Source organism: Barbus barbus, assembly GCF_936440315.1.
Source record: "Barbus barbus genome assembly, chromosome: 29".
NCBI lineage: Eukaryota > Metazoa > Chordata > Actinopteri > Cypriniformes > Cyprinidae > Barbus > Barbus barbus.
In genome coordinates this window covers 8168603-8193028 of record NC_136757.1, presented here as the reverse complement: position 1 = coordinate 8193028, position 24426 = coordinate 8168603, and the positions used below count along the sequence as shown (strand labels likewise).

The 24426-nt window shown below is 39.0% G+C and overlaps 1 protein-coding gene across 4 annotated transcripts in view; it reads left to right on the top strand.

Annotated features, from left to right (window-relative positions):
- The first annotated feature begins 1552 nt into the window (after positions 1-1552).
- The window catches only part of LOC306849854 (dematin-like), a 28630-nt gene continuing 5756 nt past the window's right edge, over positions 1553-24426 (top strand). For 3 of the 4 annotated variants that reach the window (XM_079385214.1, XM_079385213.1, XM_079385211.1), the window contains exons 1-6: positions 1553-1807; positions 19301-19365; positions 22007-22054; positions 22198-22278; positions 22485-22613; positions 23478-23522. In XM_079385214.1, coding sequence (XP_079241340.1) covers positions 22040-22054; positions 22198-22278; positions 22485-22613; positions 23478-23522 — 270 coding nt within the window. In that variant the 5' untranslated portion in view covers positions 1553-1807; positions 19301-19365; positions 22007-22039. The remainder of the gene's footprint in view (positions 1808-19300; positions 19366-22006; positions 22055-22197; positions 22279-22484; positions 22614-23477; positions 23523-24426) is intronic. The other variant, XM_079385212.1, reaches the window with a different exon arrangement.

The window sequence follows — 24426 nt, the reverse complement described above, 5'->3', positions numbered from 1 at the left end:
AGCTCAGATTTACATTTTAGTCTAGGACTAGGCTTAAACCTTGTCTGTGAAACCAGGAGATAACAGAGCCGTTAAAACCTGCTCCAGTGCTTATAAAATAAATAAATACAATAATGTTTACATACAGCACTATAATAGATGCTGAAAAGGGATAGTTTACCCAAAAATGATAATTTAATCATCATTTATTCGCTCTCATGTCACTCCAAACCTGTGTGACTTTTTTTTATTTGTGAAACATAAATGTAGATGTTTTCGTTACCAATTGTTGCCCACATTCTTCAAAATATTGTCTTTTCTGTTCTGAAGAAGAAAGAAAGTCATACATCCTGATGGTGAATAAATGATGAGAGTTGGGGTGAACTAACCCTTTAAAACCTCTAGATGGGGTTGATGTTAGTTATATGCACATACATTAGATCAGGGGTTTTCAGACTTTTTGATGCCATGAACCTACAAATATGATGGTCACCTCCAATAATCAAGTATAACGACAAAAATTAAAAGCAGAAATTGAAACTTAGGTGCTCATCCTGAACAAAGGAAGTTAAGCTCAAAAAATGTAAAAATTAGGAAATCACTCTACAACAGTGTTATTTTAGTTTCATTAGATACTATTATTGTTTTTATTAATAATTTGAATTAATTTGTATTTATTTATTTTGTAAAATTTTTTGTAAAATTTTAACCAGCAACAAGGCCATCATCAGACATTGAAGTGTTTCTTAGGTGTTTTAAAAGAGCCTTTACAAAAGGCAACATTATATCAGAATCTGTAGTTTTTATTTGATGATTTTTTTTATTTCTTATCAGTTATCAATTATTATTACGTGTTATATAATTAAGTATTATTTAAATACTCTTTTTTTCTCTGAACTTTTCCTCTCACCCCTTAGCACTTTCTTTGTGGCCCTTTGGGGGTCCTGGATCCCACTTTGACTACCTCTATATTGAATACCTCTATATCATTGTCTGTCTGTTTCCAGGTAAGACCGAGGCTCTGAACGCAGGTGCCATCGTTCCTCTGCTGCAGCTGGTGGTGAGTGAGAATACAGCGGTGTGTGCCAATGCCCTCCATGCCCTTACAGTCCTGGCAGAGGTTCCTAGGGCCCGGGCACAGCTGCTGGAGCATGTGCCTCTGCTGAATACCAGACTCACCCACCCCAACACCATCATCCACTGCCATTGAAGTCATCTCCTGGAAACCACGAGAGAAAGAGTTCTGCTGATACTAGACCTGGTGGTGTGATATAGGCCTAAAAGAATTATCCACATAAAACACACTCATTTTATATAAAAAATAAAGTTAAAAGAACAGAATAATATGAAGTATTCTGATGGATGCAACATCTGTTATAGATAAGCTGCGTAGCAACTATTACAACTTGTGTATGTGACTGAAAACGTTTCATAAATGTTAATTAATATAGCATAAACGTGATAAACATATACTGAAAGGCAACCTACGTGGTTTTCTTTTGTAGTGGTTTAATCCCGGTGTAGTGTAAATGTGCAGTGTCATGTTTTCGGAGAACCCCTCGGTTCGGCGAATGGATTGAACCAGCGGTCAACTGCAGCGAGCACGTTCTCGCTATCTGTCACAGGACATGCGGAGTCACGACAGATAAATATTTGTGGCTGGTATTTGGCAACCAGTCCGAGTGAATACAGGACACGAGCCGAGTTTGGTTTGCCCGCTCCATTCTATAAAGTCATATTTATTTTTGTGGAATTAAGAGGGAGGATTATATCGCAGGGAGGAGTGCGGGTGGAGGCTGTGTATTTTGGGATCATATTTGCTGGAGAGGTAAGTTTATACTTCACATACAGTATCTGTTTGAATAAATTCAAGTGAAATTATTTGTGCAAGCGTTAGAAATGCTCCAGGATTCAACCGCAACGAGTGCCTGGTCTGTTCCTCAAACATCTATAACATATAGTATAGATTACTGAAGTCGAATGGTAATATTGAAGTAATCAAAGCAAGTGCACGTTATGGCATAAGAAGATGTGTCTTGCTCTTCGTCAAGCTAAAATCACACATCGCCACAGGATTGATGTAGTCGGCGAGATTATGGCAGTGATGATGCGATGCTTTTACATAACACAAGGCGACAGAGCCGGAGAACAGGTGCCTATGGCAAGCCATTTGAACACTTAGAAGTATCCGTTTCATATGTGACTAGTACTTGCATGTTACTGGTAAACAATAATAAAGCAACTAGAATCTATCGATCTCGTGCAGAATTTTGTGTTTGCATGTGTGCAACAATATCTGATTTGTGTCACATGTGAGTAAAATATATATTTTTAAAATAAAAATATTAGTAGTAACAATAGAAATACACCGTAGTCTCTAATAAATACAGTATGTACTCATGCGTATTTAATTACTTCTAGAAAAATTGGAATAGATATTAGTTACTACTGAAATAATTATGTTTCTAATAAATAGCTGCCAGTTAAGTAAAAAATATATATATATACTAGTCACTGTTGGATTTTAAAAAAAAAATCACTAGTACACTGTAAAAAAAAAAAAAAAGTTGAGCCAACTTAAAATTTTAAGGCAACCAGCTTCAGCAGATTTTTGAGTTCTCTCAACTTATTTTTGTAGGAGAGTCTCAACTTTTTGTTGTATAACAAGTTGAGAAAACTCAAAAATCTGATGAAGCTGGTTGCCTTATTTTTTTTTTTTTTACAGTGTAGTAACATAATAATAAAGCATTAAATTATAAAAATGGATTGCCATAGATGTGTGACGCTGATGGCCACTGAGAAAAAAACTTTTATGTGAAATATAAATAGAATATTCTCAACCATTTTACATCCTGCTCTTTGAAAACGGTGAATCTGTTTTGTATACGGTGTATTCTTTAGTTGCATCATATTATATAACGCAAACAATTTAGAGGCAAATCCTACAGGCTATATCTTATATGCTAAGTTATAGCTTTGTTTTAAGTGTTTCACCTGAAATCTCAGAGGAATATAGAGCGTGTTAATTGCTGAGACCATCAATCCCCTGATCACAAGAGACCTTAATTATCAGTAGCTGCTGTGCAATATAATCTCTTTGTACGACAGGTTTCTGAATCCAATTAACCGGTGGCTGTTAATACTAACAACTCCTCAAAGTCTGCCTTAGCTCATGAGCAGACATCTGCTTGGGCAATTCAATCAATTATCTATTTATATTATATCTTTAAACCAAACACCCACATTTCATGCTGTCTCTTCAAGCAGGGCCAGATTATGTAATGCACCTGACATCCATATACAGTACCTTTGAGAGGATGAAGGTATGTGGCTGATATAATTGAGATCTGTGGATCAATTGACCACATGTAGCAGGCCATCTGCTTGCTCAAAAGCAACCATCTGCTGTGATGACTCATCAGCCAGCGTCTTACTGCTTATTAAAGACGTCTCTGAAACCCACTATCAATCACAGAAAATAACCCCTTTACGTACTATGAGGCTGATTTTGGTAGGTGTTGAAAAATAGGCTGTTTTTATATAAAAATACATATTCTTGTGTCAATGATTGGAGTGCATTTGCAACACAATTATACTCTGCAGGGAGTGGGACACATTTTTGTCATCTCTCATTAAAACAAGGACCACTGGTGCATGGCAACAGGTTGTCGTGACAGTAGGACCAACCCTATACTCATCAACAAACGTTATTCTTATGCATAAACATAACCTCCGTGATCTGGGATCAGGATGTTGCATGGATGTGTGTTTAGTGAAAACAGTGTTTGGAGGAAATCTGAGATTTGTTTGAAGAGCATGAGCCTGCTTGACAAGTTCATTCACTGGATGGATTTGATTACAGCCTTAGGACAGAATAAAGCAAAGATTTATGTTTGAGTCCTTTGTACTCACCCTTCAAGCTTCTTAACTGGGGAGGGATTACATAGGACCCTTCTATAGGATTTTTAATTAAAATGTGACCGACCCCTTTGCAATCTGATAGACCCATGCAGGGTTGAATGGATAGGAACAGGAGAGGGGGATCGAGGGTATGTTGATGGATATGAAAAGGCAAAATATTGCATAGTTGATCTTTCCATTCATATTAGTTTTCAGTTACTGTATTTACAAGAATTGATTTGAGCTTGTATTGACTAAATCATTGGCTGCCTGATTCAGTTTTGATTGAGCGTTTGTAAGGAGTGTCAAGCTTTAGCCTGGTGTAATGGCTTGAGATTGATCTCTGAAGAGGGGGAAGATGGTTCCTGCTTGTAGAAAGTGGAGGACTGATGGCAAACGCCTGAGTTTTAGGGATGGAAGATGGGATGGGAATGGGGACTAAAGAGAGAAAACCCAGGGCGCAGGGAAAGAGTGAAAAGTGCAATGTTTCACAGGAAGAAAAACCAGACCAAAGCAAAATAGAGTTTTAAGGTAAGTTAGCGTATTCCTTCAGCACTAAAAACTTCTGACTTTCTTATGGAATTATAAAAAATATATATACTTTAAAGAATGTCTTTTTGTCCGTGCAATGAAATTTAGTGGATTCTGGTATTGTTGACTCATTGTATGATCATCGTATGAGCAAAAATGTGATGACATGATAAAAGTTTTTCAGGCTCACCCAGAAATGAAAATTCTGTCGTAATTTACTCACTCTCATATCATTTTAAAACCTGTGGAACACAAAAAGAAGATATTTTAAGTCAGTGGGGTCTGAACAATATTGGTCAACAAAAAACAAAAGTTTATTTTGAGGTGAACTATCCCTTTAAAGTTGTGGCCTAATGGTTAGAGAGTTGGACTTGTAACCCGAAGGTTGCGGGTTCGAGTCTCAGGTCCGGCAGGGATTGTGGGTGGGGGGGAGTGAATGTCCAGCGCTCTCTCTCACCTTCAATACCACGACTGAGGTGAGACCCTTGAGCAAGGCACCAAACCCCTAGCCTCAGACGTAATGCCCATGGACCGTTGGCTAAACGGCTGATGCATACGGCACACTTATCTGGAAACACTTCAGGAGTTTCGAAGTCGTTGTAGGATTGGTTAGATTATACAGGATTTCTGGGAGACGTGTGTGTCGCCTTCTTTAACGTTCCGCCTGGAAACAGTAACTTCACTGTAAAGTGAACAGTAACTTTACAGTGAAGTTACTGTTCTACTTCATAATTACATCTTAATTAGTTTGTTATTTGCCGTTTCTTTGTAATTATTTGTGAAATTTATTAGCAGCGAGTGGAGACCTTTTTTTTTTTTTTTGCACATCTTTGACTCTCCTTTGAATAGTGATTGGAGCAGCCATTGTGGGTTCACTTTGCACAACCTTAGACTGCAAATGATGAATCAGGAGACTACTGTGTACACTTACAGACAGTGTATATGCTATACAGTGTGTAGTTACAAACAGGTTTTTGGGAAAGTGATAGTTTTGTTGTGGAGAATACATGTTTTTTGCCTCTAAAAAACATGCAGGTGAGAAAATACATGTCATACAGGTGAAAGGTCACAGGAGAGCACTCACCACAGATAGATTAAAGCTACACCTCTGTGCCTGTAAACAAAACCTGCTCTGTTTAGAGGATTTGTTGACCAGTGGTCCAACAAGACTATGATATTCAAATAATAGCCTAGCAAAAGGTCTTGAGTTTTCATATAAAATTAAGATCAAGGTAAACACGTGGCATTTGTTCGTTTCTGGCTTGCAGCATGTCTCCTGACTGTGTGTGTGTGTGTGTGTGTGTGTGAGAGAGAGAGCAGGTCAAACTGTACCCTCACTTATCTCTCACAGCAGCTTGCCGGTCATATGTTTTTGCTGAACTGAGATAAGTATGTTTCCCTCTGAGACGAGACACAAGGATCTGTTCTGACTATGACAGACAGCAACTAGAGACAAACACATTATGAAACCTCATGTGAAAGCAGGATTTATTATAAAACAATTATATACAGCTATCTCAACTAGTGTAACTAGCCTGATTTTGGGCTTAAAATATATATTTTCATTATTTTGGTTCATGATAATTCCTTGACTGGTTGTTAAGTAGAAATTGTTGGGCAACTGACTGATTTTTTTTAATAGGCTAAGTGATGCTTGATGACAGAATCCACAAAGTAGATTGCTGAAAGAAAACAATTATTTAGTTATTTTTATTTTATTAATGTAACTTCAATTTTGTAGTTTGCTAGTTCCAGACTGTCTGGTATCAGAGATTTTCAATGGGTCTTTCTGCAGGTAACTTAGTAGTTGGCGACAAATTACTGTCTTTACGAGTCATTGGATTATTCACTCAACCAATTCATTCAAAAAATGTATTATTTATTCATTATTGTTTATTTTTTATTCCACTACCTTGCAGCTTGCATTCTACAAAATTAAAAAGGGTCCGTTCACACAGAATGCGTTTTTGTATTTCACTGTGCTGCTTTTCCATTACTTTTTGTTTGTAAGCATTCACTAGTCAGACATTTTTCACACTTGACCTTATTGACACCTGTTCTTAAAATTGAATGCTAGTTAAAACCTTTCAACTTTTAAAAATAGCTTTTCTGCATTTTTTCCATTCTACCAATTTATATGTCTAATGTTTTTCAACAGATTCTGTATAATGGCCCTAAAGAAAGTAGCTGCACACGCAGGACTGTATACAGCATATATATAAACCGTCTTAACCACAGATATGCTCTTAAATAAGGCTCTTTCTTTCTATGCAGTATTTATATCCTTGGTATCCCATGGTGCTGTTGGCCCGGAGGTCTGTAATGTGTTTCAGTGTTTTATGGCCCGTCCTGCTGCCAGTACAGCGTCCTAACACAATAAAGCCAAAATGGATGCTTCCATAAACATCCATCAGTGGGGCCATTAGCTTTCAAATCGGCACTCATGTTTCAGTTTTGTCTCATAAAAATTTGTCAGAAAAAAAAACGCCCACATACCAACATTGCTGACAACACACTTAAAGCAGCTGTACTTGAAATGAATATAATATCTAAAGAGGTTTTCACACATATATTCACACACAATAACAACACGCTCATGAACACATGGATTCAAACACCCAGGCATCATCTAATAAATCTATGCAGAGTGCCGCCCATGGGCAACAACACAATGGCTGGGCTCAAAACACTTAATCCCTCACATTATGTGCGTGTGTGCCAGAGAGAGATGGCTTGCGCTTCACAAAACCAAGCCCACACACATGCACCAGCCTGCTGTCTGCAATAACATTAATTGTTATGAGGGCATTCAAAGCCTGGTCATCTACTGCTGAAATGAGCATTGCTTATTGTTGTATTCCTCTATCAAATTAAACGCATGCTTTATAAGTCTCTACAGACATTTCATAACAACAAACTGTAAAAATTAGCGTAATAATTTGTTTGTGAAAGGATGTATGATTTAAAAATTCTGTTTGATAACTATAATGAGCATGCACAATGATTTTTTAAATGATTTTATAGCCAATAACGTATAAAAGGTTGATACTGAAATTCTATACTGTTTTGTCTACATAAATTAAAACTAAAACACTAATGCAGGTTAATTTGTTAGCATTACAAATAGTAATACTATTACATATTTAGTAGCTACTCTATTAAAGTACTATTGTTATTAAAGACTAATTTTAAATGAGCATTAGATGATGCAAAGTTAATGTACAGTTAATGTATAAACGGAGGAAATTAGCGTACACTAATTATTGTACATTATTTTATGGTTATGTTAATATTAAAATTCTATAGTATTTTGTCTAAATAAAATCAAAATGAAATACTAAAGCAGCACTGGATTTAAGCATCACAACATTATAATGTACAGTATGAATAATGGATTTCGATTTTGCCAATATTGCAGATTATATTAAAGATTACCCGCTGAGGTTTATATTTATCAATGTTAATTACCATTTTAGTAATAATTAAAGTAGTGTTATTAAAGATTCATTTTAAATGAGCGGTAGATGATGCCAATATAATGTACAGTTAATATCGTGGGAAGTCGTGGCCTAAATGGTTAGAGAGTCGTGGGAAGTCGTGGCCTAATGGTTAGAGAGTCGTGGGAAGTTGTGGCCTAATGGTTAGAGAGTCGGACTCGTAATCCAAAGGTTGCGGGTTCGAGTCTCAGGCCGGCAGGGATTGTAGGTGGGGGGAGTGAATGTACAGCGCTCTCTCCACCCTCAATACCACGACTGAGGTGCCCTTGAGCAAGGCACCGAACCCCCAACTGCTCCCCGGGCGCCGCAGCATAAATGGCTGCCCACTGCTCCGGGTGTGTGTTCACGGTGTGTGTGTGTTCACTGCTGTGTGTGTGCACGATGGATGGGTTAAATGCAGAGCACGAATTCCGAGTATGGGTCACCATACTTGGCAGTATGTCACTTCACTTTCACTTTCACTTTCAATATACAGTTAACACAGAAAACACTAGATCCATGTTAAAGTGCTAAAAAACACTTAGAATCTGCATAGCAATGCCCTGACAACCACCAACAGCAATTTTACCCTTGTGGCGTGTTTTGTACAGGCAGCCACCACTCATTTTTTTGTAAAAATCTGTAAATTTAGCAGGGCGATAGGCTTCAAAGTTTCTCAGTGACAGTAATTATTACAGATTATCCTATCAATGACTGATTTTGAGCTTTGTCAGTTAAAATGTCAACTCCAGCTCTGTGCACAGACCTCTGCCTTTGCATGAGTGTATTTGTGCATCCATGTGCATGTACTGTATATGTGTCTGATTTCCCTCGAGGATTCTGACATGTCTGGACCCCTCTTCCCAACAGACTTGTCTTCCTTCTCACATATGACAAGAATGAAGCCCACCACCTCATTAATGTGTTGGCGGTTAAAAATAAAGATTCCATAATGCTTGTCTTAAGTTGTGAGCACAAGCCTTGTCATAAAGACCATAGTCTTGATAATTGCCATAAATTCCAGTCCATGGAGGTCTAATATTCCAAGAAAGAGCTATCTGTCTGAGCTATCTCTTAATCTCAGTGGCACTTTTTGAACTGCCAAAGGAGAAAATTAATGAGAAAAATACACTATATGGATGAACGTATTAGGACACACCTCATAGTTATTTTGATTTCAATTATTAAGAGGTGTGTACTTTCATTAATATAGGGTATTTTCTTATTAATTTCCCCCTTTTGCACACAGATGTATTAAATCAAGCTCCTAGCCATGCAGCCTGCATGTCCAAACATTTGTGAAAAATTAGTCATTCTAAAGAGCTCAGTGAATTCAGGCATGGTACTGTAATAGGATCCTATCTTTGGAGTAAGTCACTACCTGACATTTCCCTAGATATTAGACAGTCAACTGTAAATGGTATTTTTGGAAAGTGGAGCTTTTAGGAAAAGCAGCAACTCAGCCACGAAGCAGTTGACCAGGTAAAGTCACAGAGCGGGGTTACTGAGTGCTGAGGCACATACTAAAAGCCAATGCTCTGCTAATTTTATAGCTGAAGATCTCCAAACTTCCACTAGTATTAATGTCAGCACAAAAACTGTGTGGCGGGAGCTTCATGGAATGGGTTTCCATGGCCAAGCAGCTGCATGCAAGCCTCACATCACCAAGTACTTTGCCAAGCGTCAGATGGAGTGAGTAAAACACACCACCACTGGACTCTGGAGTAGTGGAAATCTGTTATGTGGAGTGACAAATCACTCCTCTCTGTTTGCCAATCTGATGAGTGAATCTGGGTTTGGCAGAGTTTGGGGTTGGACAAGATCTCTTACTTCCAGTGAAGGGAAATCTTAATGCATCAGCCTACCAAAACATTTTGGACAATGCTATGCTTCCAACTTTTTGGCAACAGTTTGGGGAATGTCTTTTATTTTATTCCAGCATGACTGTGCCCGGTGCACAAAGCAAGCTTCATAAAGACATGATTGGATGAACTTGACTGGCCCACACAGAGCCCAGCCCTCAATGTAATCAAACACCTTTGGGATGAACTGGAATGGAGATTGTGAACCAGGCCTGCTCATCCAACATCAGTGGCTGACCTTATAAATGCCCTACTGGATAAATGGTCAAAACTTCCCATAGAAACACTCCAGAATCTTGTGGAAACCCTTCCCAGAAGAATGGAAGCCGTTGTAGCTTGGGGATCCAACACTATATTAATGTAAATGGATTTAGAATGCAATGTCATTGAAGTCCTTGTTGGTGTAATGGTCAGGTGTCCCAATACTTCTGTCCATAGAGTGTACTTCTGGAGCCATGACAGTGGAAAACTGTTGCAACTTGCAGAAAATGTGTTTAATAAGAATATACATCATTGGGCAAAAACTTACCTCTTAGACAGGAAGAGATTGTTTTACTAACATGTACACAAATGATTATTGAGACGGCGCTGCACATGGCATCTACTGTGCATTGCTCTTCAGTGTTTGTACTGTTTTTGTTTGTTTTTCCTGTTTTTTGTTACTCAAATACGATCAGTTTTACCAGGGATGACCTGCTGAACATTCGGCAGAACACACCACAAAATCTTTTACCAGATTTTGACTACTCGGACGTTTTGCTGGACATTGTAGTTGGCGGAGCCGTAGCTCTGGTCAAACGCTTCAGGAGGACGCGCAGAAGTGGGAAGCGAGCTGGCGCGCTCGTGAAGCTTCGTTAGCGTGGATTTCGATTGCCGTTGCCTAGCATCCATCTGGCAATCTCCGCTCTCTACCCAACAAAACGGACGAACTCCTTCTGCTCTCCCGGACAAACAAGGATTTTTCTAACTCTGTTGCTCTGTGTTTCACGGAAACCTGGCCAAATGGCGACATACCGGACAGCGTACTACATCTGCCTAATTTCCAGCTGATCAGAGCAGATCGGGACGAGGAATCAACGGGGAAATCGCGCGGTGGCGGGACGTGCTTTTACATCAATGAGAGGTGGTGTACAGATGTAACTGTGTTAAAGAAGATGTGCTGTTCAGATCTAGAAACGATCTTAATTAACGGCAAGCCGTTCTATTCGCCACAGGAGTTCTGCTCGTTCATTCTCGTGAGTGTCTACATTCCACTGCAAGTGCACGTGAGCTCAGCTTTACAGAAACTCGCTGATCTGATCACAGAGAGTGAGCAACAACACCCGGACTCTGTTTTAATCATTCTCGGGGACTTTAATGAAGCAAATCTCTCCCGCGAACTGCCAAAATACAGACAGCACATCACATGTCCCACCTGAGACAGTAATATATTGGACCACTGTTACACAGCGATTAAGGACGCATATCACTCGGTTCCACGAGCAGCTTTAGGACTCTCTGATCACTGTTTGGTTCATCTTATTCCGTCCTACAGGCAGAAACTTAAATCTGCAAAACCTGTATTAAGAACTGTTAAAAGATGGACTAATGAAACAGAGCGGGATTTACAAGCCTGTTTCTCTCTCACTGATTGGACTGTTGTTGAAAATGCTGCCACCGATCTGGACGAGTTTACAGAGACTGTAACTTCATATATCAGTTTCTGTGAGGATATGTGCATTCCTACCAGGACTCATTTAACCTACAACAATGACAAACCATGGTTCACTGCAAAATTCAGACAGCTCCGTCAGGCCAAAGAAGATGCTTACAGAAAGGGGGATAAAGTCTTGTATAAACAGGCCAAATACACACTGGAAAAGGAGATCAGAGTGGCAAAGAGGAATTATTCTTAGAAGCTAAGGAACAAATACTCTTCCAGTGATCCAGCTTCAGTGTGGAAAGGTATAAAGGATATCACCAGTTACAAGTCACCATCCCCCAGCGCTCTGGAGAATCAACAACTGGCAGACGATTTGAATTACTTTTACTGTAGGTTTGAAAAAACAACCCACACCCGCCCTGAACATCTCTCCACACAACCATAAACACCTCCAGCAACCCCCTCTCTCACACACCTACAATTGAAATCAGTGAAGATGACGTGTGCCAGGTCTTCAGAATGAACAAAAGAAGGAAAGCACCAGGCCCAGACGGTGTGTCACCAGCTTGCCTAAAAACCTGTGCTGATCAGCTGGCCCCCATCTTCACACAGTTCTTCAACAGATCACTGGAGCTGTGCAAAGTCCCCTCATGCTTCAAATGCTCCACCATCATCCCCGTCCCAAAGAAACCCAAAAACTCTGGACTTAATGACTACAGACCTGTGGCACTAACGTCTGTGGCCATGAAATCATTTGAAAGACTGGTTTTGGCTTATCTGAAGGACATCACTGGACCCCCTGCAGTTTGCCTACAGAGCAAACAGGTCTGTGGATGATGCTGTAAATATGGGACTGCACTTCATCCTGCAGCATCTGGACAGACCAGGGACTTATGTGAGGATCCTGTTTGTGGACTTCAGCTCCGCTTTTAACACCATCACGGACACCCTTCAGTATAAACTGTCTCAGCTCTCCGTCCCCACCTCCGTCTGTCAGTGGATCACCAGCTTCCTGACAGACAGACAATAGTTAGTAAAGCTTGGTAAATCCACATCCAGCACTCGTACCATCAGCACTGGAGCTCCTCAGGGCTGCGTTCTCTCCCCACTGCTCTTCTGCCTCTACACCAACGACTGCACCTCTAAAGACCCCTCTGTCAAGCTCCTGAAGTTTGCAGATGACACCACATCGATCGGCCTCATTCAGGATGGTGACGAGTCTGCTTACAGTCTTGACAACCTGGAATTGAACACACTCAAAACTGTGGAGATGATCGTGGACTTCAAGAGAAACCCCCCTGCACTCACCATCATGAACAGCACTGTAACAACAGTGGAGTCATTCAGATTCCTGGGCACCACCATCTCTCAGGACCTGAAGTGGGACATTCACATTGACTCTATTGTGAAAAAAGCCCAGCAGAGGTTGTACTTCCTTCGCCAGCTGAGGAAGTGCAACCTGCCACAGGAGCTGCTGAAATAATTCTACTCTGCCATCATTGAATCCGTCCTCTGCACTTCTATAACTGTCTGGTTCAGCTCAGCTACCAAATCTGACCTCAGAAGACTACGGAGAGTAGTCCGGACTGCTGAGTGAATCATTGGTACAACCCTCCCCACTCTCCAAGAACTGTACTTATCCAGAGTGAGCACCCTTTTGCAAAATCACTCTGGACCCCTCACATCCAGCACACTCCCTCTTTGAACTGTTATCGTCTGGTCAACGCTACAGAGCGCAGAGAACCAGAACGACCAGACACAGGAACAGTTTCTTCCCTCAGGCAATCCATCTCATGAACACTTGACAATAAAACGCGGAACACACAACTCTATTATTTATTCACCACACTTGCTTACTTTTTTATTTTTCAAATTTTTTCATTTCAAATTTGCACATATCAGACCTGTACACACATAATTGTCTATATTATATATTGTGTTTTTGCTGTTTTGTACATTGCCTATTTGGATATTTGTATTATTCTTTATTATCTGTGTCCTGTCCTGTTGCTGTCTCTCTGTTGCACTGTGGAGCTTCTGTCACTAAAACAAATTCCTTTTTTTTTTTTTTTACTTTTAAAAGACATTAATACCTTGTTCATTTGAATTTTCTATGAATAAAAAAAAGAAAATCTGAAAAAATCAGCTTTGCATCACATGAAAAAATAACATTTTAAAATATATTACATTAGAGAACAGTTATTTTGTATTTAATGAGTAATTTTGTATTTTGTCTTGAGCACAAGATCAAAAATATTACAAAAAACTTAACGACTCCAAACTGTTGAACAATACTGTAGTTGATAATACAAAAATAGATCAGCATGAAAAAGTCAACCAAGGCATTGCCAGAAAACACAAAAAAAAAATTATTAAAATGTTTAATTAAACTAAAAAATGTGTATATTCCTAATATAATATGCCATTGTATTGAGATGTGTTTTGCCCTGGAAATTTGACTTTATACTCTATGACTTTTTTTCTAGAATTTCTTATTAGTGTTTGGTGTGAAACAATTAAGGTTGAGTAATTTTACAAAATGAAATTTGTCCTCCGGCTGAGTTCAATTTGACTTTGAATCTGTGTCACACCAGGATCAAAGCAGCTTACAAACCAACCAGCTCTTACCCCCTGCTAACTGCACAAAATTTTCAGTGCTCATCCACATCACCGTCTGCTCCTCTGTTAATGACTGCAAGATTGCTATTCAAGATGGCATGAAGCATAAAAAACGGAATTTTAAATGGGAAATAATTTTGGGGTGGGACTTGATTTCACTCATCAGGATTTGATTGAATTTTGAGAAAAGTGGTCTATGATATTATTGCTAATTTTGTCCCACTTGTTTGGCCTGAGTTACATCAGTAGAAAAGTAATTTCTGAGGTGGAGAAAGTTTTTTTTATATATATATACAGTATACAGTATATATATATATATATATATATATATATATAATCTAATATATATATATATATATATATATATATGAAAACAAACATTTTATGAAAGCAAACATCCCATTCCCTTCATCACTTCCACACTTTTCTCTATTTTTTCTTGTCTTCTGTCCACTCTCGTGTCAATATGAAGTGGCAAAAAGGCCAATAAGAGCGTGCATGTCTGTGTAGAGAGTGACTAGATTGGGCTTGTTCAGATGTGTGGACTGCGAAGTCGCGTTTGCCATAGCAACGGATCTGATGTTACATAATGCAGTAGGAATAGGAAGAGGGCGAGAGGTCTGGCTGACTTAATGTGGGAGATGCAGCAGAATATTTTTAGGATTCTCGTGTTCTTCCTCCTCTCTTGCACTGCAAGTGATGCGAGCAGGACACAGATGAGGACGGTACAGGACACACACTGAGCTGCGTGTGTTTGTACTGTATTCATCTGTTTTTGGGTGACTGTTGACTTGTACGTTGCTGTCGTAAATATGACACCATATGAACACAAAGATAAGCACATCTTGCCCATGATTCATCTATGCAATGGCCTCTGAACTTCAATGACTCTGCATTGCCTTATATTAGTACAGTGTAACACCAGTCACGTTTTAGTATGATTACATTATATTACAATGGGAATCATGTTATATTAGTACCATATCAGTTATTAGTTTTTATTAGAGTTTTTGTAATTTATCAGGATTAGTTTATGCTATGTATTTAATTGTGATGCTCATTTCCATTTTTACCTTTTAGATTACCATCGGCTAACACTTACTTTTGCTATACTCTTTAATAGCACTAATAAATGTAACACTGGTAAATGTAATCTTTAGCAAATATTAATATAATTATGCATTTTTCATATTGTACGTAATAATATAATGCCTAAATTTACATGTGTGAAAGTGACTGATTTTAGTTTAGTTTAGTTTAGTTTAGTTTAGTTTTTTTAGAATATTGAAAAAAGTGCCCATTATGCACTATATGCATCCCTAACATTATTTAAAAATTATTTTAAAAGTCTGAAAGATGAAAAAAATCAACTTTTTATTTTTTTATTTACATTTTTTTAAACAGTTAATAACAGCTAATAATGCAAATATTGTATATATAATCTTTTCTAAAGATTTGTAAAACTTCATCCTTGTAGAGTGTTTTTTTCCCTCCATGAGTCAAACGAACAGTTGAACTGCATTGGTCTTGGAAAGCATCTCTCATCCGTCTTAGAGGCTGTCTGCTGTTTTCTCTCCAGAGACCAGACTTGATTTTCCGCTAGATAGGAGAGCACAGGGACAATCTAGCTATAAATAATCTGGGAGAATAGCTGCTCTTTGAACAAAAGCTATGATAGGTCTGTTCATCCATCTGTGCTGGAGGACACAGAGGTTTTACAGAGATGTGAGATGTCAGACTGTGTTAGCTAAAATAAAAAAGCACCACGTTAGGGTTTCTTACATAAGTCTTCTTTAAAGGTGAGTGTGATGACTAAGATGTCCCCTGATAAAACTGCAGCGTCACTGAGATTGTGGTGCGTTTGCTTTGTGCTGTTATGAAAAACTCATGTGACTTGTTAGATTTTTCCTCACCTCTCCTTTCCAATGTGGTTTCATGGGAAAATTGAATTTAAAATGACTGAATCTACCTGATTAGGATACACCAGTAATTTTGAGGGTCAGCTAAAGTATAAAAAGTGCTTTAAAAGGATAATTCACCAAATAAAGTTAGGGCTGTTTGATTATGACAACAATCATTTTCATGATTATTTTTGCTCACAACTGATATCTTGATTTTTTTCCCCTTGAAGACTTGTTCACTTTGGAAACATGAACTTAAATGAAAAATAAATAGAAAACAGATGTAAACTGACATAAAACAAATAGTCTGGAGCTAAATATTTTTTAAGAGGTGCTCATTCTAGTGAGGTATGAATAATTGAGTGATTTTGACTGAATTCAGAAGGATCAATAACTCAGAGACACTGCCTGAAGAGAAAGCACTTTAGAGAGCACCATCATTCTCCTTCACATTCATTGGCTGCCAAAGAATATTATGTTTGCTTCGACTCTTACTTATGGAGTACTAAAATAAAAGGCTTTATATTGTTTGTTTTGAATAAAAAAAAAAAAGTTTACTCAGAAACGAAAATGTACTTACCCTCAGTCCAATAGCTGATAAAAACATTTATAAAGCTGCATGTTTGTAATAAATCATAATACATCATTAAGTTGTTTTTAAATTCAAACTGTTGGTTCCAGCTATAAATAAGAGTCCTCTATTCATAAAATTGCTTTCTCCAGTGAAAAGTCATCTCTTCTGAATCAGGAGAGAAATATGCACAGATCAAGCACTGTTTAAAATCAAAAATTGTCCATAACAGTTCTGAGCAAATATGTTGGTGGATTTTAATGCGAGTGGCCAACAGGGAATGGACTTTTTAACTTGAGGAAGCATTATTGTGGATTTTGGACTGGTATTTTGGCTGGAAAAGAAACAAATGTCTTAATGATGGATTTGTTACGTCACAAGACATTAATAGATGGACTAACGGCACCCATTCACTGCAGAGGATCCATTGCTGAGCAAGTGATGTAATTCTAAATTTCACACAATCTGGTCTATTGAAGAAACAAACTCATCTACATCTTAGAAGGCCAGAGGGTGAGCAAAATTTCAGCAAATTTAAATTTCTGGGTGAATTACTCCTTCAACATTAAATTCAGTTTCCCCTTCATGAACTCAAGCTGCATCGAATACGCCATGGGAACGCCTTCCAGCGTGACCACGCTCTGAATCACATGTGTAATCTGTCCAATGGATGGCCCAGGACTTCTGAGGGCCGGCCCCTCTGGGGAAGAGCGGCGTACACCACATTACACGGTGCCCGTCTCTCCTCAGTGCCCTCAGGAGAACGGTCTGCCAACCCTGCCAGTGTTCCAGGGCGCAGCGGTCTCCAGCGCTTCTCTCAGTTACTTCCGCCCAGAAACATAGCGGAACTGAGAGGCTCGCCACACCTTCGGGGGTCTTTAGAGCAGCTAGAGCGGCCGTCCCCTGCCGGTCTTCCGCTTCAGGGCACCGAGCTAGCAGTCTCGAGAGACTGGTTCCCTTAGTAGACACCTGGCCATGTGGGAGCCCCTGCCAAGCGTGTCTTATTGGGTCCTGCCTGAGCAGGCTCTGGTTCTATCAGCCTAGTCTACTAGGAGATGATGCAGGTCTGAGGACCGTCGTTCTCAATAAGAAAGGCTTCTAGCCGAGGCAGTCCTGATGCCTATGGCTCAGGACTTCAGAGGGCGACCCCTACTGGGGTAGCGCGGCGTACACTGCATCACACGGTGCCCTTCTCTCCTCAGTGCCCTCAGGAGATCGGACTGCCAACCCTGCCAGTGTTCCAAGGTGCAGTAGTCTCCAGCGAGCGCTGCTCTCAGTCTCTTCTGCCCGGAAATGTAGCAGAGCTGGGAGGCTCGCCACCTCTTCGGAGGTCTCTAGGGCGGCTAGTTCGGCCAGTGCACTGCTTCAGGGCACCGATTTAGGCGCTCTAATTACACCAGAGATCAGTCTCGAGAGACTGATTCCCTTAGTAGACTACTTGGCACCAGAGAAACAACTGCCAAATGTGTCTCAGTGGGTCCTGCACATGATAGAAGAAGTCTAACGTATTCAGTCGCCTCTCCGCCGTGTTTCAGCGGGGTAATTTCTACTTTGGTCGGCCCCGAGCAGGCTCTGGTAATGGAACAAGAAGTGTTCTCTCCTCGCTAAAGAGAGTCCGGGTTCTACAGCCAGGATGGGGGGTTGTGTCCCTTTTTAGATCTGCGTCAGTGGAACTGCTCAGTTATGCGACTGAAGTTCAAGATGCTCAGATCAGGTCCAAGGACTGATTTGTCACGATAGAGCTAAAAGATGCTTACTTCTACATCTCCTTCCTTCCCACTCACAGGAAGCTCCTGAGGTTTACTTTCGGGGGCGAAGAATACCAATATTGGGTTCTTCCCTTCGGCCTAGCATTCTCACCCCGCACTTTCACGAAGTGTGTGGATGCTGCGCTGGCTCCGCTGTGTCTCCAGGGCATCCGCATACTGAATTACATCGACAATTGGTTGATTTTAGCTCAATCAGAGCAGATGGTGGCTCGACATCAAGATGTCGTTCTCGCCCACATGAAAGAGCTGGGGTTAAAACTAAATGCCAAGAAAAGTGTGGTTTCTCCATTACAGAGAACCACTTATCTAGGTGTGCTGTGGGATTCGACCGCGATGGAGGCACGTCTGTCCCCTGCTCGTATCGAGTCGATCCTCACGGCAATCAAGAGAGTGAAAGAAGGCCAGTCACTCACTGTCAAGCAGTTTCAGAGACTGCTGGGTCTGATGGCAGCTGCGTCCAACGTGATACCTTTTGGCCTGCTGTACATGAGACCCCACAGTGGTGGCTCAAGACCAAGGAGTTCTCCCCGAGGGGAAACCCGCTCCACACTATCAAGGTCACGAGGCGATGCATACGTGCCTTAGACATTCTCTCACCTTAGTTCCACACTAGGCAGGGATTTGAAAGTCTGGCGGCGTGGGCATATCGTTCCCATAGCGTTTTCGACGCAGCTCGAGTTCCTGAAGGGGAACATCTCAGGTTACACTTGTAACCATGGTTCCCCGAAGGGAATGAGACGCTGCGTCTTGGAGTCATACTTCTGGCATCCCTGCAAGCGGTTGCTTCACTCCTAGAAGCTGACTTTTAGGCTGCTTTTAGGCTTCCTGGTCGATTACGTCACCCGCCCGTGATGTCTCGCCCATCCATTGGACAGATTACACATGTGATTCAGAGCGTGGTCACGCTGGACGACGTTCCCATAGCGTTTTCAACGCAGCGTCTCGTTCCCTTCGGGGAACCATGGTTACATGCGTAACCTGAGACGTTTTGCTTGATGTTGGACTTTCATGTTGTGATGAGTAATGAAATCCTGTATTTGGGTGTTTCAGGAATGGTGTGGGCCAGGGCGAGGAGGCCTTGTAGATGTGTGTCATGAAGCTTCTCACTGCCTGAGGTAAGAGTTCACTGTTCTGACTTTCTCATTCACTCTGTCATTCACATTCTCACCTACATTACATTATATTGAAAGTATGAAGTTATTTTTGCTTTAGATATCTTTTCGAAAAAAAAAAATGGTCTAATGGTCTATAAATTAAATTAATGAATTAATCTGCTTTTGGCCAATGAAAATTGTTCATGAAATCTAAATGTAAATGGTTTAAAGGGACAATTCACCCAAAAATGAAATTTCTGTGACTTACTTTCTTCTGTGGAACAGAAAAGAAGATATTTCATGATATTAGACCCCATTGCCTTACATTGTACAAAATTCCACAAATCTTCTTTTGTGTTTCAGAGAAGAAATATGATGGTGAACAAATGATTTTTGCGTGAACTATACCTGTAAATAAACCATTTTACAAATTTAAACTGATTGTAAACAATGAAATAAAGTTTATTTGTGTTGTTTTAGCTCATTTTAATTAACCAAAAATAATGTTTTTAGTAATGGGATAATGGAATAAAGACTGTAAATATAGTTTTAGTTCTGTACTTGTGTTTTTGTGCTTTTATGTTAATCCTCAGTCCCAATGCTAACCTTCATATTACAAATTTTTAGAAGATTGCCAGGATTTGTACTTGACATAGTTCCTGGTTAAATGGGTGAAGGGAGTCACAGTTGTCTGTCACGCTATCAGTCTGTGCTGACTACAGGGATGTAATGTGTTTTATCATCCCTCTCCATCTCCATCACATCCCTCCCCCATCCTTCTCTTTCTCCATCCATCCGTCTCTCTTTATCCATCCTCTCTATCCATTTATCTGCCCTCCCCCCTTCTCTGCTACCCAGGCCGCTATCTTTTCTTTCACTATGTTTACATCAGAGTCTGTATCTCCTTCTCTTCTCACTCCCTTCCCAAATTAAACATGCTTTGCTCTTTCATAGGAGACGTCATGAATTCTCAGTTATGTTTTGAAACCTGAAACCTACCATACAACTGAGACCACTCACTGAGCTCTTAATCAGTATTCATTTTGGCAGGCATTTTTGATTTAGTCTTTATCTTGAGACGAAAATGCTTAATAGTCTGTCTTTCATAGTTTTAGTCTAGTTTTAGTCGACGAAAAGTCATTGTCATTGTCATTGTTTTGGTAGCCTATCCGTCCACTGCGGCTGCCATACTGAGACAGCACCTTATCCAATGACAGAGACGCACATTTTGAAAGACAAGACAGTTAACTTAGCCTATAGGATGTATTTTGAATGTCCGGTAATCTTCAAATAACATTTTAGTCCTGTATTGTCTTGTTAACGAAGACGTGTCATAAATTTCGTCATAGTTTTTATCACCAGATATTAGTTTTAGCTCATCTCGTCTTAGTCACAGAAAAAAGGTTCGTTGACGAATATTTTTCGTCGTCATCGACAAAATTAACTCTGCTATTAATCGAATACATTAGCCACAGAAAACCATTCAGACCATCTTTAAAACCATCACACAGACAGGGTCTGGCTCCAGACCGGCCCAGATCAAGGGGATTGTTTGTGGGTGTATGTATGTGTACATGTGTGTTTGTATAATGCACAAAAATAACCTTTAAAATGGCTTGACAAGATCTCTTTGAGCATATTTATCTGTATTTCTGATATGAGCCCTCCAGTCACTTCCTTTATTTTTCCTTATGTACAGGCATGCTGTAGGGTCATTTTTCAAAGGAGTGGGAAATGTGTCCTTTTCAGGATGCTAGAAAACACACAGGATGCTAGAATTAAGCTTTTGTATGCAAGTCCATCAGAAAAGCCCAAAGAAACATTGTGCTTACACTGCTGCCTTTTCTGTACTTTGTGTATTAGCAAATTTCTGCAGTCTGCTGCCGTCTTTTGACTTGAAGTTGTTAAATGTGACCCTGGACCACAAAACCAGTCTAAAGTCGCTGGGGTATATTTGTAGCAATAGCCAAAAATACATTGTATGGGTCAAAATTTTCGATTTTTCTTTTATGCCAAAAATCATCAGGATATTAAGTAAAGATCATGTTCCATGAAGATATTTAGTAAATTTCCTACCATAAATATATTAAAACTTAATTTCTGATTAGTAATACGCATTGCTAAGAACTTCATTTGGACAACTTTAAAGGCGATTTACTCAGTATTTAGATTTTTTTGCACCCTCAGATTCCAGATTTTCAAATAGTTGTACCTCAGCCAAATATTGTACTGTCATAAACCATACATCAATGGAAAACGTATTTATTCAGCTTTCATATGATGTATAAATCTAAATTTTGAAAAATTTACTCTTATGACTGGTTTTGTTTGTCCAGGGTCACGAATGTGATGTTAAAGATCATCTGTAAATCATTCCTGGTCACATAAATCTCAGCTGCATGATTGCACAGTTGTGAAGTTGGATATATATCATGGATATATAGAGATACATATTCTAGTCAGTTGGATATATATTATATCCAAATTTAACTGCATACATATAGTACACCCATGTAAAGTGATACATACTGTACTATATTGCAAATTTCAACTGCGTTATTTCATATTTTATATAATTACATATGCAAAATGTAAGTATATAATTGCACAGCCATCTGAGATCAAAGCCTCGTTCTCATTTACAGTTTCTTTTTTTTCACAGTGACCTCATAAAGGGAGCACTTTCTCATTCAAAATGATGATTCATAAGGTAATTAAAAGCCTTTTTTCATATCATAATTGTTTTTTTTAGCAGATTTCTTATTTGTTCATAAAAAATAACATAATACATAATCATAAAGCACTGAAAAGGTTGATGTGATGTTGACCTTTGACCTGTGTGTGTTTGTGAAGCAGTCGGCCCGTACCTCCCCGGGCAGTGTTTGTTCTCTGCGTGGAGGAGGTGATCCTGGATCCCCGGCGGTCACTATAGTGGTGTGTATAGCAGCAGTGCCTGCTGGGATATGATTACCACATCAGATTACACATAATTAGGCCCACACACAGTGAACCAAGATCTTGATTGCAATACAGGATGCAGTAAATCCAATTATATTCAAGGACCAAAACTAACTGTAACAATAACTGTGTCTCATAAGTGTAGCACAAATGTAATTCTTTCATATTTTGGATTAATACAGGCAAAAATGGACAATCAAGTGATTGGATATAAGGATCTAGCAGCTATACCTAAAGACAAGGCCATTCTGGAGATAGAGAGGCCTGACCTGATGATGTATGAGCCCCACTTCAACTATTCGCCGATGGAGGTAATACACATTGTATACAGCAAATATGCAGTTCAAAAGTTTGGGGGGTTTTTTAGAGAAAGGAATGCGTCAAATTGGTTCAAATGTTTTTCTTTTGAACTTTCTATTAATCAAAGAATCCTGAAAAACTATATGATTGTTTCCACAAAATATTAAGCAGCACACCCGTTTTCAACATTGATAATAATCAGAAATGTTTCCTGAGCAGCAAATCAGCATATTAGAATGATTTCTGAAGGATCATGTGACACTGAAGACTGGAGTAATGATGCTGAAAATTCAGCTTTGCATCACAGAAATAAATTACAGTTTACAATATATTCACATAGAAGACAATTATTTTAAATTGCAATAATATTTCACAATATTACTGTTTTTACTGTATTTTTGATCAAAGAAATGCTGGCTAGGTGAGCATTATAGTCTTCTTTCAAAAATATTCAAACATCTTACTGACCTCAGACTTTTGAATGGTAGTGTTGTGCTGTTATTTGGTGACAGCCTGTTTTGTTTATTGTCTCATAGACTCAAAGCTGTTGATTTGTCAGACTTTCATTCTGTAATACACTCTGTCTGTCAGCGTGTGTGATGTGTTCACTGGCTAATTTCCTGCTGGGTGTGAGGTCTCGCCATCAGAGCGCCTGGACAGAGATCAGCACACACACACACACACACACACGCGCGCGCGCCATGTTAGTTCGGCTCTCCCACTGTAATTTCCTTTTTTGTTTCACTGTAATGGAAGCTTTACGCTTCATTAAGTTTGTAAACCTGTCTGTGGAAATGTCTGGATATCTCACTTAATGCCAACAACTGACCTCCCTTTCTCTCTCTCTGTCTGTCTCTCTCTTTTTCTTTCTCTAGACGTCATTATCTCCTCGTTCAATCTCCCCTCCTCCATCTCCAGAGGTAAGCTGCATAGTACATGTCCGTGAAAATCACAAATATGTCATATACATTTTAATACTTGCCATGAGGTTTTGCCAGTCAGATTAGAGGACCAGAAATAAATGTTTGTTTAATGGAAAGAAGCTAGTTTATAAATAGCATAGACATTTAGGTTACAAATTATATACATTATATTGTACTTTGTTGTCAGTAAGATTTTTGAATGTTTTTGAATGAAGTCTCTTATGCTATGTCTCTTAGGCTGCATTAAAAAAAATAAAATACAGTAAAAACTAATTTTGAAATTATTTAAAATAACTTAAAATATTTTTAAAATGTAATTTATTTCTGTGATGTAAAGCTGAATTTTTAGCAACCATTACTCCAGTCTTGACCCGTCAGAAATCATTCTAATATGCTGATTTGCTGCTCAATAAATATTTCTTAATATTATCAATGTTGAAAACAGTTGTGCTGCTTAATATTTTGTAGTGACCATAATAATTTTTTCAGGATTCTTTAATGAGCAGTAAGTACAAAAGGCAGCATTTATTTGAAACAGAAATCTTTTGCAATATTAGTTGCAAGACAAAAAGTCGTTTGACTTTTGATCAATTTTATGTCCTTACTGAATAAAGAGTCTGATTTATATTAAAAAAAACTCTCTGACCCCAGATGTTTGACTGGTTGTATAAAATGTAAAACTTAAATAGTATAAATAACTAAAATAGTCCTAAAATACAGTTGTGACAAATTCATTTTAATTACTTTTTTTCTCTCAATATGAGTTAATGAACATTATGTAATAATTCCAAAATTAGTCAAATATTATTTAAAACAGCTTTAAAAAATAGTCAGGATTTAATAAAAGTGATATTTTTAAATATTGTATATTTTTATTACCATTTTCACTTAATCATGTGCA